Here is an 11,773-nt window from a genome sequence, read left to right as displayed (position 1 = left end):
GATTTTCGGGAAAATGCCCCTGATTGTACAATTAAATATCGCAAAGCTACGCATGCCAGCAAGTGGCATGCGATGCGATTCGCAATGTTAAATGCACCCCCATTGTTAATGCCACCCCCACTATCAACGCCAACCCGAAGCGTGGCGAGCGCAGTGAGCCCGCGAGGGGCGGCGGTACGTGTCCTCCGACCTTTTCATATCCCCACTATCCACGTCGGCGTGGAGTTGATTTTAGATAGTGTGGCGAGTGCAGCCAGCCCCGCGAGGGGACGCGAATTACTTTACATGTATTCCGCGTGCGTTTGCCACGCTTCGGGCTCGCTGCGCTCGCCACACTATCTAAAATCAACTCCACGCCGACGTGGATAGTGGGGGTATGAAAAGGTCGGAGGACGCGTACCGCCGCCGCTCGCCACGCTTCGGGTTGGCGTTGATAGTGGGGGTGGCGTTAACAATGGCGGTGCATTTAACATTGTAAGCACCCATCAGGGTGATTGTACAATTACAAATCGAATCACTTCACATGCATCGCATGGCATGCATCACATGTCACTATTTTGCATGCGATGCACTACGATGGAAATCGGGGGTGTGCAAGGTGTGCAATGATGGAACAGCATGCAAATCGGTCGAAAATCGCCCGGAAATTGGCCAAAAAAAATCGCATCCGATTTTTCCATGCGATTTGCGGCCGATTTCAAGGGCGCCGTGATAATACACAAGTACCCATTTCTGTGTGTGTGTTTTTTTTTTACTATGTGTGCCCGCTGCTGCCCGGCTTACCCTACGCTACATGGCAATCTGGTCCCCTCGCCGCCCAGTGAGTAAACGGCCTCTGCGTCCCCTGCCTTCAGACAAGTCGGCCTAATGTATGGGGGCCTTTACTGAACTGCAGACCCATATCCTAAAGCTGGCCAAATCGGAAGTGTTTGACATCTGATCTGATATGCAGTCCCGCGTGCATTGGATCTGAGGCAGAGGTCAGACCAGCTTGCAACTCTGACCTTCGGCTTGACCAGCCTCCTGGCAGTGGTATCGCATGCAATATAGATCACATGAAAAAGGATTGCATGCAAAGGTCCTGGGGGGCGCAAGGGGAATCAGCTGCGACTTCTCAGAGGGGAGGAGTTGCAGTAATGTATGGCCCCCTTTAAATTGATAGTGGGGAAAGCTTTCATCTAGCATACAGTAGTCCTAAAGGGAAGCCATTATACAGCAAATAAACAGGAAATCTTAAATATCAAATTAACTGGATATAGGTTTAGTAAATAAAATACTGTCTGTATGTAATATCTGTAAACAACTTTAATATAATAGGTCACATTAGGAAAAAAAATACTCAATACATTCCATGAAAATGGTTCTCAATCTACCTGGCTCCATTAGGACAGCGAGGCATTGTTGAGCACCTTCAATCACACAAATAGGACTGGTCAACAGTGATAAGTTGGTCACTCGATACAGTGCCACACGGTTAAATTGCAAATTTCTGGATGTGTACTCAAGTAGTACAAAACCAGCAATTCAACACAGCCAGTTCACAAGAGCCTTGTGTGGATGGGTCATGGCAGAACAATGTACATTGGCAAGTCGTTTTCATTCTGGCGCCCTGCACCTTTCAAATCTGTGCAGTTCCTGTATACTGCCTGGGGTTTCAAGCGCTACTGTGGTGCTTTTAGCAGGATGGGCTGCTAGAAGCAACACAGCAGAGAGTGACACCCAAGGCAGGGAAAAGGAACTGCACGGATTTGGAATGATCAGGGAGCTAGAATGAACACTAAGCAAGTACCAATACTAATACAAATGTATTTATTAGACCTAGTTGTTTAAGACCTCTGAACATTGCAATTTACATAAACAGCTAAATGTAATTTAAAAAAATTACATAACTATGGGGCCGATGCAGTGACTGGGATATCATGAAAACAAAATGATGACAGTCGCACAGAATGCATACTCTAATATGTAGGACTTTACTTTATTAAAAAGACAATTTCTAGAGTTCTAAAACAGAGAATCACAAAAGTTTGTCTTTTAGACATGAATTAGTATACCCCATGGGCCACCAGGACGTATTTAATAACAAAGCTGCGAAAAGTTGTTATCAATGCTGCAATCTTTATTGCATTAAAATCTTCCTCAATTTTAGATGCTCCCTCGTGTAGGGACGGATACATTTAATAATTTAAATACATTAGCTAGCCTTCAATTTCAGTTTGCCGGTGTCTAGGAGGATTTTAAACTAAATTGGCCTTCCCTTATTCCCTGAAGAATAACCGTACACAATGCATCTCTTGTTAATGATCAGTGATGCGTTTCTATCCTCTAAACTCCCACTCATGTTACTTCACAGTGGGCAACAGTGAATGAAAGAGCTTATTATTACAATTCACCAGAAGCTTCTTGCAAGCTGGTATGTTGCTAATCATTTACTTCTTCACAGTACAGCCCTTATCTAGCTAGACATGCTACAAATAAAACCTGAATTTTCAGGAATATCAGGGAAGCCGGATAGTGCTGCAGTAATCCCCTACATATTATTAATATAAATAAACTGAGAACAACTGCAGTAATAGGAAGGGCAACATGCAGGGCATCGTGTTTGTGGGTATAATTAGGTAGGTGGATTGCTATGCTGCTCTATCTGGCTGATCACGGACAGTGTGACACTGGTATACACATATGTCCTAGCAATGACTGGCACATCCTGACACATTTACACCAGAGATAAGTGAGTTATGTGGGGGCAGCATGCCCTGGTGGAGAAGTGAAGGATCCAGATCTCAGTCCCATTGAGTGATCCTCTCCCCCTCGGGGATGACGCTCCAGTTCGGGGACCGGGCACCCATGGCCAGCCAGTTAAAGTCATCCACCTGGTCAAAGTTGTTCTTGCTAGTGTCCAGGCCAGCCAGCTCATAGTCCTGCAGGATCCCTGGGTAGCTCCAGGTGAATGGGGCAAACTGGAGGCCAGTGCAGTCCTCAATGATGGCCCTGCTGGTGACATGCAGGTAGATGCGGCTGTCTTGGGTGCTGTGGGTGCGCAGCTGCTGGCAGGGGACGGACACCAGGCAGTCGGTGCAGTTGTCCACGAAGACTGAGGAGGAGACGGGTCCACACAACACCCGGCAGCCTCTCAGGCCTCTCATGTGGAGCGTGGCCGGGCTGCCAGGCAGTGTGATGGTGCAGTCCCGGAGCCGGCTTAGCTGCACGTCCTTTTGCCGGATCTCTTCTGCCTCCATGCGCAACACCTGCCCTGAACAGTCCTGTAGGCAGCATTGAGCGGTGTGCTGCAGCGGTGCCAGCTCCTTGCTCCGCGGGGGCTGGGGAGGCGTGACCGCAGCAGCAGGGGGAAGAGCCGGGACCTCCTTCTTGCGGGACTTGAAGGCGAACTTTTTCTTGGGTTGCAGCTGCTGGCGGCGCTCCTCCAGGGCGGCCTGTAAGCGGGACAGCTGCTCCTGTGCCTGGCGCACGTCGTAGGAGGGCAGGAACATCATACTGTCATTCAGCAGCTTCTGCAGCCGCTGAAGCCTCTCAGAGGCCTCCTCCGGGGCTCCGGGCTCCGCCGCCCGCTCCCCACTCAGAAGCTCCTCAATGGCCGCTTTCTCCTGCCCAAAGCTGGCGGCGAAGTACCCGCTCTTTTCCTCCAGCACATCCTGGCTCGCCTTCTCCTGCCGCTTCTTCCCGGCCTCCATCTGCCGTTCCTGCTCCCGCCGCTGCAGCCTCTCCGGCAGTTGGGTCCTCTCCGTGCCCGCCACCTCCATGGCTGCTCACAGTTGCTGCTGAGTAATGGCAGAAGTGAGTGACGTTGGGAAGCCGGCGTCGCCCTGGAGTGACGACAGACGGTGGTCAGCTGACGGTGATCATGTGACCTGTTGGTAAGGGCACCTCACTGTAGATGCGATGACGTCAATCAGCGGCGCCAGCGTGTACGACATGTGTGGTGGAGCAAGCCTGTTTCACATGCTGTGTATGTAAGAGACTGGTGCCAGGTGATGGGGAAAAGAAGGAAGCAGCGTGGAGCGGAGGATGTCAGTAACCTGAGCAAGAAGCACAAGAAACACCTGAAGGAGTTTGGGGAGCAGCACCCCTTTTATGACCAGTGAGTGTAGGGGCTGACACTACTACATTTAACTACATATAGGCTAATAAATGACACACACACACCTTATTTACATATTGCTTATTTACATTAAGCAATATGGTCAGACTCCCTTTAATGTCCCACATGTGTATGTATGTTGGTATATTTTTGAATAAAAACAATGAATCTGTGTCTTATTTCTCCTTATTTTCTCATTGCAGAGTCTCTAATAGAGCAGAGAAAACTCAGCTGGTAAACCTGGTAAGTGACTGGGACTTTTCATAATAATTTATGGTACTTGTGTTACGTAGTCCCTGTCAGAATGAGCGTAGTGTTCCCGTGGTCAGCATTCCTGTCAGTATCAGCGTAGTGTTCCCACCCGTTCGCAGGTAGCAGGAGCTTACATAGTTAGCGTAGCCAGTCAGGTGTCCATGTCAGTATCATCATCCTGTTCCTGCCCGTTCGTGGCTAGCCAGAGCTTACGTATTTAGCGTAGTCAGTCAGCGTTACGCAGTTAGCGTAGTCAGTCAGAGCTTATTACATTGTGTGGGACCCATTGACCATTTTAACCTGCCTGACATGACAGGTGTGAATGTGTTCCTGAAACACCCCCACTATCCACGCCATCCTGAAGCGTGGCAAGCCCCGCAAGGGGGCGCTGTACGCGTCCTCCCGACTTGTTCATACCCCCACTATCCACGCCAGCCTGAAGCGTGGCAAGCCCCGCGAGGGGGCGCTGTACGCGGCCTCCCGACTTGTTCATACCCCCACTATCCACGTTGGCGTGTAGTTGATTTGATAAAGTGTGGTGATCGCAGCTCGCCACTGAGCCCGATGCGTGGTTCACTGCACTTTCCACACTTTATAAAATGAAGTCCACGGCACTGTGGATATTAGCGGTATGAACAGGTCGGGAGGACGCGTACCGCGTCCCCTCGCGGGACTCGCCACGCTTCAGGCTGGCGTGGATAGTGGGGGTTTGAAATGGAGGCATTTGCCAGTATGTAACCTGAAGCACTGGCAAATGCGTCCTTTATTGTGTATGAGATGCACTTGCGCAACGTACCCCCCATTTGTGAAGGAGACGCACGTGCTACCAAACCCCTAACCCTGTCCGTCTCCCTCAAGTGGACACAGGCAAGGTTGTTGTACCCTGCCACAATAATTACTGAGACTCGTGCGTTTCAGACAGATGGAGCGCCTCTCTGCCAGTTACCGGCGCTGTGTGAGAGGCGCTCACTAGGCTTGCCGGGGACAGAGCTGCAGCTCCCGGGGACAGTATGGTGACTAGCTGCCTGACGGGGACACTATGCTGACTACACAGGGCTGCCGTGGAGACACTACGCTAGGCAGCCTTTGGCCTATGCTGACAACGTAGCTTAGCCCACGCTGCAAACGTAGCGTAGCCTGCCCGCCATTAAACTACACAAGTACCTAATTTATTTGTCCTCTTTAATCCATTACACAATATTTGTTGGTAATCTCTCTATTCTTTTGTCCTCTTGTGGAAGTGAAACACACATTGCCTGTTTTAGCAATTCTATGTTTAGTCTGGATAATATAGCTGAAATCTGGGCTTTCCATCACAGGGCCAGATGTATAAAGCTTTAAAAGTGATAAAGTGGAGAGCCAATCAGCTCCTAACTGCCATGCCACAGGCTGGCTTTGTAAAATGACAGGTAGGAGATGATTGGCTGGTTGTTAATCACTCTCCACTTTATCAATTTTTGAAGCTTGATACATCTGGTCATGGTATATTAGATCTACAATGTCAAGGTCTACAGTCATATGGTCGGCCACTAATGGTCAACGGTGAAAAGGTTGACGAGTTTCTTTGGTGTCTATATCGACATAGGTCGACATGGACATCGTCTAAATGTACCGCGTCCCCTTACATGGCTCGCTATGCTGGCCATGCTTTGGGCTCGGTGCTGCGCTCGGCACACTATTATGTTCTCCCTCCATGCTGTAGTGCAGCGATGACTAACCTTGACACTCCAGCTGTTGATGAACTACACATACCAGCATGCCCTGCTACAGTTTTGCTATTTGGCCATGCTAAAAATAATGTAGGGCATGCTGGGATGTGTAGTTCAACAACAGCTGGAGTGTTAAGGTTGGAAAGGGGGAATTGGAGGAAACCTCTCATGGGGCGCAATACATAATATACATTAATAAATAAAGATTACAGTCCTTAAGATTGTGTGAAGTGTCCTTTTCTTTTTCATAGAGTGTTCCGTCGACAACCAGCAATCAAATGGTGGATTTTTCTCAAAAGGTGTACCTATAAGTGAAAATTAATATATGATTAGAGAGTCATTCCTGGTTTACATAAATGACTCTCTAATCATAGACTAATTTTCACTTATATCCACCATTTGAACGCTGGTTGTCCACGGAACACTCTATGAAAAAGAAAAGGACACTTCACACAATCTTAAGGACTGTAATCTTTCTTTATTTTTTATTGATACTGTATATTATTTATTGCGTCCCATGAGAGGTTTCCTCCAATTCCCCCTTTCCAAAGTTTAATCTAGGGTGTTGGTGACACCCAGGTGGGACCCTCTCTAAGGCCGGTTTCACACACTCCGGCTCCTGCCAGACGGTGAAATCCTGCACGGCCAGGGAGCCGTGCCGCACGCAGTAGTTGTGAATGGACACCATTGGATGGTGCGCTGTTTTAGATGGTAAATGAAACTCAGGTCAGTCTCTCCAAGAATTACCAGAGATGTACTCCGGAATGGCTGCAAATGGGGACCTTCTCCTGCTGGACCAGCCAGCTGGGTGATTGATTGTAATCCACGTGTGATGCGCGCTGTAGGAACAGTGCAGGTCCAGCGGTGAATAGGGCTCAAAAACGCGTTTCTCCGCCTGTCACTGGAATCGGCGGCTTCCTCAGTCTCTGCAGACTGAGGAAGCCGCCGATTCCAGTGACAGGCGGAGAAACGCGTTTTTGAGCCCTATTCACCGCTGGACCTGCACTGTTCCTACAGCGCGCATCACACGTGGATTACAATCAATCACCCAGCTGGCTGGTCCAGCAGGAGAAGGTCCCCATTTGCAGCCATTCCGGAGTACATCTCTGGTAATTCTTTACCATCTAAAACAGCGCACCATCCAATGGAACCAAGTGTACAGGACCGGTAACTATAAGAAACACCTTATAAGCCTCTAGCTAATTTGCACAAAGCCTCATTCATTACTACAATTTAAGTGACTGAATCAAACGGCAATCTCAGCTAATTTAGCTTTTATTATATGTTCATTGTTGTTTGTCTTGTCTTTCTGTTGATATTGTGCACATCAATTCATGAATTGTGAATGGGGGGGAAGTATTAATTACTTTGCTATGTTATTTTAATAAAATGCTTTATATTCTTTACTAAAAACGTGGTCATTCAATTACTGAGCAGGTTCGCGCTTCTTAAAGTGACAGACACTCTTTAGTGCCTGCCACTTATCCTCCACAACTAGAATAAGGCCCTTAGTCACTTGCTACACTTAGCTGCCAGCAATGTTACATTAATCATTAAGTAGTTTAATGTTCATTGTCCAGTTTGTGACCCCCTTTCACTTTCTCTGTATCAAATCCTGCAGCCACTCATCCACTGATGGTACTACTGGGACACATTACACAAAACACGGCATTCAAAGTGTGGGTAGAGATTAAAGACATTATGTGAATTGAAATCAAAACCGCTGGGGCTGAAGGTTTTTGCTGTGAATAGATGGAAGTGGAGACATTTGCATCCAAATTCCTATTGATGAGTTTGGAATGTCTGTTGACTGAGGCCCTCGGGGCTCCTAGCTGCATTATTAACCCTTTGAGTGCCGACGTTGCTGTGAGCTATGCTCAAAATATCCGCTAAAATGCCAGCGTCGCTCTCAGCGACTTTTAGTATAAATAAATACAAATACAGCCAAGTCAATGAATTGAAGTTTAGTTCAATATTGCACCTAAAAAAATTAAGTCGTGTGAGTGATACCGGTATTTTTAACAGATATTTTGAAGATCTCTCACAGCAAAGGGTTAATACAAATGTTTGCTTGCCAATTTTCACACCAATTTTGACAAATTCCCTTGGCACTCAAAGCTTTAAAACAGGTATGTCCAAACTATGGCCCTCCAGCTATTGTGAAACCACAATTCCCATCATGCCTTGCCACAGTTTTGCTATTAGGGAATGCTAAAACTATTGCAAGGCTTGCTGGGATGTGTAGTTTCACAACAGCTGGAGGGCCATAGTTTGGACATGCCTGCTTTAAAACAGTAGAACACTAGATGGTGGCCGCTCCGAAATGAGCAATGGATTCATTCTAATTCCAGGTTTGAATTGAATTTTGTGGTATGTTTTCAGCCTGATACTTCAGAAGATGAATCAAATCCTGAAAGCGATGTGGAAAGTGAGCCAGAGAACGTCAATATGTATCACCAGCTGCTGGCAACCTTAAAGCATGTCTCTGATGATGATGAGGAAGAAGAAGATGACGATGATGAGGAAGCTGACGATGATGAGGCACAAGAGGAAGAGGATGTCACAAATGTAGAGGATGAGAATAGTGACGGAGTGGATGAAGCTGCTGGAGATGATGACGCAGAAGGAAGTAAGATGTCATATTGTGGCTCATTGCTTTAGTCGCTAGATGTAGGAACCAGTTCTTCAGCAAAACATGGAGACACAAGGGAATGAATGAATGAGTGTGTGTGTGTAAGGGGGGGGGGGGGGGGGGGTGTTAGTGTAACATATAGCTATGTAATACAGGTTGAGTATCCCCTATCCGAAATGCTCGGGACCACGAGCATTCCGGATAGGGGAATTTTTCGGTTTTTGGAATATTTTTTTTAAAGCATACTTACCTGTCCCCTGATGGTGTCCGGTGGTCCCTCGGCGTCCACAGCAGGCCTCCGGCATCTTCTCCGGGTCTCCAGCGGTCCCAGGAATGCATTGTGCGAGTGTGCGCGCGCACCGGTGACGTCACCGGCGCGCTCGCACAATGCATTCCTGGGACCGCTGGAGACCCTGGAGAAGATGCCGGAGGCCTGCTGTGGACGCCCGGGGACTTGGTAAGTATGAAAAGAGGGTTAGGGGGGTAAAAAAAAAAAAAAAAAAAAATTCGAATGATTCCAAAAACCACGGTTTTTGGAATAATTCGGATAAGGGATGTCTGGATACAGGATACTCAACCTGTATAGTCTTTCACCTTTCTAGCACAGTTTAGAAAAGCAACTGTCTGATTGCTATGGGTTGCAACTCCTTGTTAACTGCATTAGTGTCCATGCATGCCCCGTTTTATGGATTTATACTCCCACAATGCTATAGTTTATGTTGTAATTAAGAATTATTTACTGCACATAAGCACCACTACAGATCATAGTTTGATTGCTATTTAAATAAAAGGTATAGAGCGGTAGTGACGGCTATACAGTATATGGCCATGCAGCCAACACTGGAGGCTGCCTTTGTCCATAGCTTTGCTATAGAGCAGTGGTGACGGCTATATATGGCCATGCATCTAACACTGGCGGCGGCCTCTATCCATAGCTCTGCTATAGAGCAGTAGTGACGGCTATATGGGATACGGTCATTGGGTCACCAGCAAGTTGTTAGACAGTCATTAGGTTGACACCATTAGGTCTACATGGGTTGTTATGTTAACAGGGTCATTAGGTCGACATGGGTTAGGTCCTTGATGGCTAACCTTGACACGCGTCTCAGTCAGATGGGGCGCCTCTCCGCCAGATTCTGGTGCTGGCGCAACATCAGCAAAAATTAGAGGAGCTCCATCTGTAAGTCTGTTGCATGATTAAAATCTTTGACCTGAGATAAAAAATTTAATTTGCATACACTAAAGGCAATTTAAATTTATTTTAATGCAAGTTGGGGTGTCCGCTACTGCTGCATGGTCAGAATCCCAGCACTTCCAAACCCCGGCTGCATCCTTATCGGAGCCCCAATTAAATGCCCACCACCAACATGGAGGCTGTCTCCTCCAGCATCCTTAAAAACTGTCTCCTCTGAGGTGGGGGCCATTTTGGGAGATGCATTTTCAATAGTATCCATCGCGGTTGAATACAGTTTGCAGCCATAGACACAGGTGCCCCGTGTGGATACAAAGCCCTAGTAACAGCCCTGGTTACAGAGTGTGCCAGTGTTTTGCTGATTCAGCTAGGCCAAAGTTTTAATCTAAAGGCATATTTTACAGCAAAGTCACTGAAACATCAGCGGTCTCCACGACCTGAAGGCTATTAAACCAGCCACTTGTTTTTTTTTTTTGTGCTGAAAAACTTATTTGCCTTATTGTAGATGAGATATGAGGTATATTTTCTATTTAAATCCCAATGGCATGTGTGCTAATCGGATATTTGCTTGTATTATTCCTAGAGCATTTGGCTGCAGGAGAGGAAGGGGAGGATGTGGAAGGAAAAACCAAGCCTGGAGATCCAGCACAAGATGGAGAGGAATTCACAGATGTTAAACATGAATCGAAATTTAGTTTAGAGTCCAATTTCATGGAAGATGATGCAGAAGACCCCAAGAGCATCCCACTATTATCCTCTACTGTGACCTCTGAAGGTATTATATTCATTTCTTTGTTGCTCTGACTATACAGTCTGCCATGCATTCTGTAGAACAAACCTCTTACTCTTTTTCCTCTTTAGATCCGTTTAAAAAGCATATCTGCGAAGAACTGGATGAAAATGACATTAACCAGATTACAACTAACTCTAAAACAACAGTCCCTTTGAAGGTAAAGAATAATTGTTACAAACTCACACACTTCTTGCTCTGCTGACCCAGGAGAAGGTGAAATAAACATACAGGGCGAGATGTACTGAGCCTCGAATAGTGATAAAATGGAGAGTGGTTGAAGGTTTACCAATCAGCTCCTACTTTTTTTTTATTTTTATCAAACATAGGCCGCGACATGGCAGTTAGATGCTGATTGACTGGTTGTTTATTACTCTCCATTTTATCACTTTTCAAGCATAGTACATCTGACCCATTTTCTGAATCCAAACTGCCAAATGTGTTCTGACCAGTATGCAATCAGTAGCAATCATTTCAGCAGTACTGATATTTGTAGCTAGTATTTTCTGTAGAAGTTATGCCCTGTACACTCTCTCGATTTAGTTTTCTATTCGATTTTGCTTATATAAGCAAAATAGAATGTACATCGAATGGTTTTCAGCCGCATTCGATGCTTATTCGATCCTGATGTGTGCTCCCGTTTAGTGTAACTCAAACAGTAAAATCATATATGGATCAAATTGCAAGCAAACTCGCACCTTTACACGCATTTTACTTTGACTAAATCTGTTGAGTTTGCCCCAATCTGCACCTCTTTCTGTAAATACAGTCCTGGACATTTATGAACATTGGTGCACAGGTAAAAGCTGCTATAACAAATGGTAATCGAGCGATTTCAATGGGTCTGGATTGAATAAGTTCATTAGTAATATCTTTGAGCCTTTTTCAACTAGCCTTCACTGGATAGCCAAGGCGAGGTATGGCTCACCCAGGCCTATTGTTCGCAGCTTCAATACAGTACATAGAACAATAGTTCAGTAGGGAATTAGCATAGGATTAAGTCCGACAGCTCTGGCTCACTTAATCCTATTAAAGGGCTAGATGAGGATGGCTCTATCTGTAAAGTAGAATTATCACAGTTCTTCGCTTTATCCCCTTA

At 46.4% G+C, this 11,773-nt stretch overlaps 2 protein-coding genes across 2 annotated transcripts in view; one reads left to right on the top strand and one right to left on the bottom strand.

Moving 5' to 3' along the window:
* Positions 1-1,287: 1,287 nt before the first annotated feature.
* On the bottom strand, positions 1,288-3,863 carry TBCC (tubulin folding cofactor C). Its single transcript, XM_083175666.1, has one exon. The coding sequence runs from the start codon at positions 3,759-3,761 to the stop codon at positions 2,784-2,786; it is 978 nt and encodes a 325-aa protein (XP_083031792.1). The 5' UTR covers positions 3,762-3,863; the 3' UTR covers positions 1,288-2,783.
* Positions 3,861-11,773, top strand: part of UTP25 (UTP25 small subunit processome component) — a 39,885-nt gene continuing 31,972 nt past the window's right edge. Inside the window, exons 1-5 of the mRNA XM_083175665.1 lie at positions 3,861-4,099; positions 4,303-4,342; positions 8,443-8,689; positions 10,468-10,659; positions 10,746-10,834. Of these exons, the coding sequence (XP_083031791.1) occupies positions 3,993-4,099; positions 4,303-4,342; positions 8,443-8,689; positions 10,468-10,659; positions 10,746-10,834 (675 nt within the window). The 5' untranslated portion in view covers positions 3,861-3,992. The remainder of the gene's footprint in view (positions 4,100-4,302; positions 4,343-8,442; positions 8,690-10,467; positions 10,660-10,745; positions 10,835-11,773) is intronic.

The sequence above is a fragment of the Crinia signifera genome, chromosome 3 (assembly GCF_055691185.1).
Source record: "Crinia signifera chromosome 3, ASM5569118v1, whole genome shotgun sequence".
Taxonomy (NCBI): Eukaryota; Metazoa; Chordata; class Amphibia; order Anura; family Myobatrachidae; genus Crinia; species Crinia signifera.
Note: the sequence above shows the minus strand (reverse complement) of the source record. Positions and strands in the feature narration are given on the sequence as shown.

Bases quoted from the DNA above. Each gene is read 5' to 3' on its own strand.
- TBCC (XM_083175666.1), bottom strand. From the start codon at position 3,761: ATGGAGGTGGCGGGCACGGAGAGGACCCAACTGCCGGAGAGGCTGCAG.